Source organism: Cebus imitator, unplaced genomic scaffold (assembly GCF_001604975.1).
Source record: "Cebus imitator isolate Cc_AM_T3 unplaced genomic scaffold, Cebus_imitator-1.0 Scaffold15, whole genome shotgun sequence".
Lineage (NCBI taxonomy): Eukaryota > Metazoa > Chordata > Mammalia > Primates > Cebidae > Cebus > Cebus imitator.
The window spans coordinates 7,281,388-7,285,516 of NW_016107330.1; the positions used below are offsets into that span (position 1 = coordinate 7,281,388).

The 4,129-nt window shown below is 43.2% G+C and overlaps 1 protein-coding gene across 1 annotated transcript in view; it reads right to left on the bottom strand.

Moving 5' to 3' along the window:
* The window catches only part of SDHB (succinate dehydrogenase complex iron sulfur subunit B), a 35,203-nt gene that overhangs the window by 11,239 nt on the left and 19,835 nt on the right, over positions 1–4,129 (bottom strand). The window contains exon 3 of the mRNA XM_017505550.2: positions 2,203–2,288. Within this exon, the coding sequence (XP_017361039.1) occupies positions 2,203–2,288 (86 nt within the window). The remainder of the gene's footprint in view (positions 1–2,202; positions 2,289–4,129) is intronic.

Consider the following 4,129-nt stretch of genomic DNA (forward strand, 5'->3'; position numbering starts at 1 on the left):
TCTCTTTGTTGCCCAGGCTGGAGTGCAGTGGTGTGATCTCGGCTCACTACAACTCTGCCTCCTGGATTCAAGCAATTCTCCTGCCTCAGCCTCCTGAGTAGCTGAGATTACAGATGTGTGCCACCACACCCAGCTAATTTTTGTATTTTTGGTAGAGATGGGGTTTTATCATGTTGGTCAGGCTGGTCTGGAACTCCTGACCTTGTGGTCTGCCCACCTCAGCCTCTCAAAGTGCTGGGATTACAGGCATGAGCCACTGCACCAGGCCTCACTTTTTTTTTTTTCAAATGGAAAGGGAGTCTCACTATGTTTCCCAGACTGGTCTTGAACTCCTAACGTTAGGCTAGCCTACTGCCTAGACCTTCCGAAGTACCGGGATCATAGGCGTGAGCCACTGCGTCCAGTCATTATCACTTTCATAAGACGAAAAGACAGTAAGACTCTCTCCCTCTCCTGTAAATCTCAGTAAGAGTGTAAGAGAACACAAAGATGTGTCTTAAGCAAATGCTCCTAGAGTTCCCCAAGAGATTGGATATTATCAATACATTTATGCAAACCTGGCATGCGATTAGAGCTTTTACAAGAAATGGCCTAAAAATTTTTAAAAAAAGGCCGGGCGTGGTGGCTCATGTCTGTAATCCCTGCATTTTGGGAGGCTGAGGGGGGCGGATTGCCTGAGCTCAGGGGTTCGAGACCAGCCTGGGCAACAGGGTGAAACCCTGTCTCTTAAAAAATAAAATAAAATTAAAAAATCCAATGAACTTTCTCTCAAAAAGGCTCCCCTGGGAATTCTCTTACAAAATGGGAATTAAAAAATAAGAAAAACAGATGGTAATAAAAAGGAGTAGCAGTTAATACAATTCTGCCTCATTTTTCTGTTAGTCCAGATGGGTAGCACCTTATGTTCTTTTGGCTCTGAAAGAGTCCTACAGGGAAAGGTTACTGAAAAGCGTCTACCTTTCCTGTGTTGCCAGGACTTATATGGGCAGATGTAATTGCCGCAGAATGTTCCCTGAACAGCAAGACTCAGCCGAACTATCATAATATCCATCAGCATTTGCAACACTAAATAAGATTAGCTGAATCAAAACAGCTGTCTTAAAAGACTTGAAATGCTTGACATATACAGCAGAACAGATAAAAAGCGGTGGGCTGCTATCTATACTGGCTTTTCCTTTTTTTTAAGGTTCTCTTAGAAAAAAGCTGTGCCCTCACAGAACCAAGCTACTCTCTACTTTGGTTTTATCCCAGGTGTTCCAAGCCAAGTCAGTGCCTGAGAGAGCAGGCCTGGAGTCTGGAGTCTGACAGTGTTGGCTGACTCCTGACTCTCAAGTCACTCTCCATGTGTCCTTATGGAAGTCCCTTACCCTCTCTGGGCCTCACCTTTAAATTGAAAGTAAATAACAAGCACACCCATCTACCTCATGTACAGTGCACAGAACAGAGCTGGGCACACAGTCTGGCTCCATGGACATCAGGGCCAGTAGGTCTTCATGGCACCCCATGCAATTTCTGCCACATCGGAGAACCGCCTGAATCAACTTTAAAGTATCTCTTGAGTAGTTTTCTTTAACTTGTTTTGCTTAAATTCACATTAAAAAAACACTTATATCCCTATGACACCATCATTAGTAATTGTATTTTTCTAATGCAGAAAATAAATACATTGCTATTGATGTAGAAAATGTTGGTCTGTCCATCGCCTCACATGGGCTCACGTGGTGCCAGCAGCACAAGTAACAACACGATGAGGGAGACACTGCCGCAACCAATCCAGAACACAGCCACTGAGTACACATCATGCTAGGAGCTGAGGGAGACTCGCACATCTGCTTTGCTGGACAAGCCTAAGTGCCAGATAGACTCTTCACTGCTCCCTTAACAAAAGAGCTCAGCAGAACGAAAGGTGCCAGCCAGCAGGTCCCAGCTAGGCCTTGCAGAGTACAGCAGCCCACAGGGACCGCCAGATACAGTAACCATAGGACAGAATGCTCCCAAAGGCAAGTAAACTTAGAAACCAGAACTTGCACCATGGATAGACTTTTGGATGCATTTACCCAAGAAAAGGAACTAGGGTGCACAGCAAGTTCACCCAGCAGAGAGCTGCAGCTGTTTTCCAGATGTTTCCATCAGTTTTGGCCAGCCCAAGCCTGTCTGGAGGACCACAACACATCTGGAGCCCAAGAGGAATGAAATGCTCACCTTCTCTGCATGATCTTCGGAAGGTCAAAGTAGAGTCAATTTCATTCTTAATCTTGATTAAAGCATCCAATACCATGGGGCCACATCTAACAAAGAAAAATATCCAGTGGTATTTATGTAAAGTTCAATCTCCCTACATTTTACCATAATATAATTGGAGACACCTGGATATATTAGCTTATCCATTTGGCCTTCTCAGATCACCTTCAGAATTTTTTCTGTAGTTTTGTCTTTGCAGATTCTTACACATTTTAAGTACCGCACAGTTCTATTTTGATGATCACAGTGCAAACACATTTCTAGGAAACAGAAGCTAAAGTAGTAGTAGACAAGTATGTAGGTTAGTATCTCGTAGTAAACAAGTATGAGACCACTTCCATACAATCGCCTAGTTTTTTTTTTTTTAAAGACGGGGTTTCACCATGTTGGTCAGGCTGGTCTTGAACTCCCGACCTCGGGTGATCTGCCCGCCTTGGCCTCCAAAGTGCCTGGATTACAGGCGTGAGCCACCATGCCCGGCCGAGTTTTTGTTTTTTTACTTCTGAAGCTCCCTGCAAAGTTTTTCCAAATAATTTATTTCAAATTTTAGTTTAAGTTTTAGGATTTAGACAATAGATTTAAATAGTTAGTAGTTAATAACACAAAACCAAAACAGGAGGCGTAGTACAGAGAATAAAAGACACCCAATCACTCATAGTTCCCTTATCAAATCACTGTGAGCCTCCTAGAACATATAGGGGTAGTGGCATCTCTGGGCTTGGGACCTGGAGTGTGGGCCTAACGGCCAAGAGCCTGGTCTGAACCTTGGCTGAGCCACTTACCAGCTTATAGGCAAATGATTTAATTTCCACCTGAGCATTTCATCCATTGAGTGCAGAGAGCAGCACCCGCATCTCATAGGACTGCTGGAGTTAATACACACGAAATCTTTAGAGCAGCATCTGACACATAAGTCATAATTTAACTATAATAATCATCATGTAGAGACTGTGATTCTATGGAAGTTACTCTCTCTGAACCTCAGTTTATCTGTAGAGGTCAGTTAGTATTTATGGCACAGGATTATTGTGAAAATTGCAGAAAAAGATGCAATTTTCATAGAACCTGGCACACAGTAAGTGCTCCACATACTATTTTCCGGTTGCCACACGTGCCCCCATTCCTCTCAGTAATTTTTTCTTTTTTTTTTTTGAGATGGAGTTTTGCTCTTGTTATCCATGCTGGAGTGCAATGGTGCAATATCAGCTCACCACAACCTCCACCTCCTGGGTTCAATTGATTCTCCTGCCTCAGTCACCCCAGTAGCTGGGACTACAGGCGTGTGCCTCTACGCCCAGCTAATTTTTTGTATTTTCAGTAGAGACAGGGTTTCTCCTTATTGGCCAGGCTGGTCTCGAACTCCTGAACTCATGATCCGCCCGCCTCAGCCTCCCAAAGTGCTGAGATTGCAGGCATGAGCCACCTCACCTGGCCCCCCAATTATTTATTGAACATCTACTCTGCCAGGTTCTGTTCTAGATGCTGGGGATATAGCAGAGAATAAAACAGATGAATACCACCTGCCTGCACAAAGCTGTTCTGGAGGACTCATTCTAGAGACTCAGTCTGTCCACGTTCTTTGCCTGTTTACCAGGGTCTTGGGAATTTTTTTTCATCATCTGAGCCTTTCATATATTATATCTGTTGCTATTTCTGCTTCCTCCCTCACTACCAATAGTAATTTGCTATTTGCCTCCTTATTTTGGTAATGTAATTTTAAACATACATGAGTTAAATGTTTACGTTAATAAAGTTGGCCATTTTTTCTTTCATGATATTATCTATCACTTTAAAGCCTAAACAGACCACCGTGTTTCCTGAGTCTGATAAATACATTTTTTTCTTTTTTCTTTTTTTTTTTTGAGACGGAGTTTCGCTCTCGTTACCC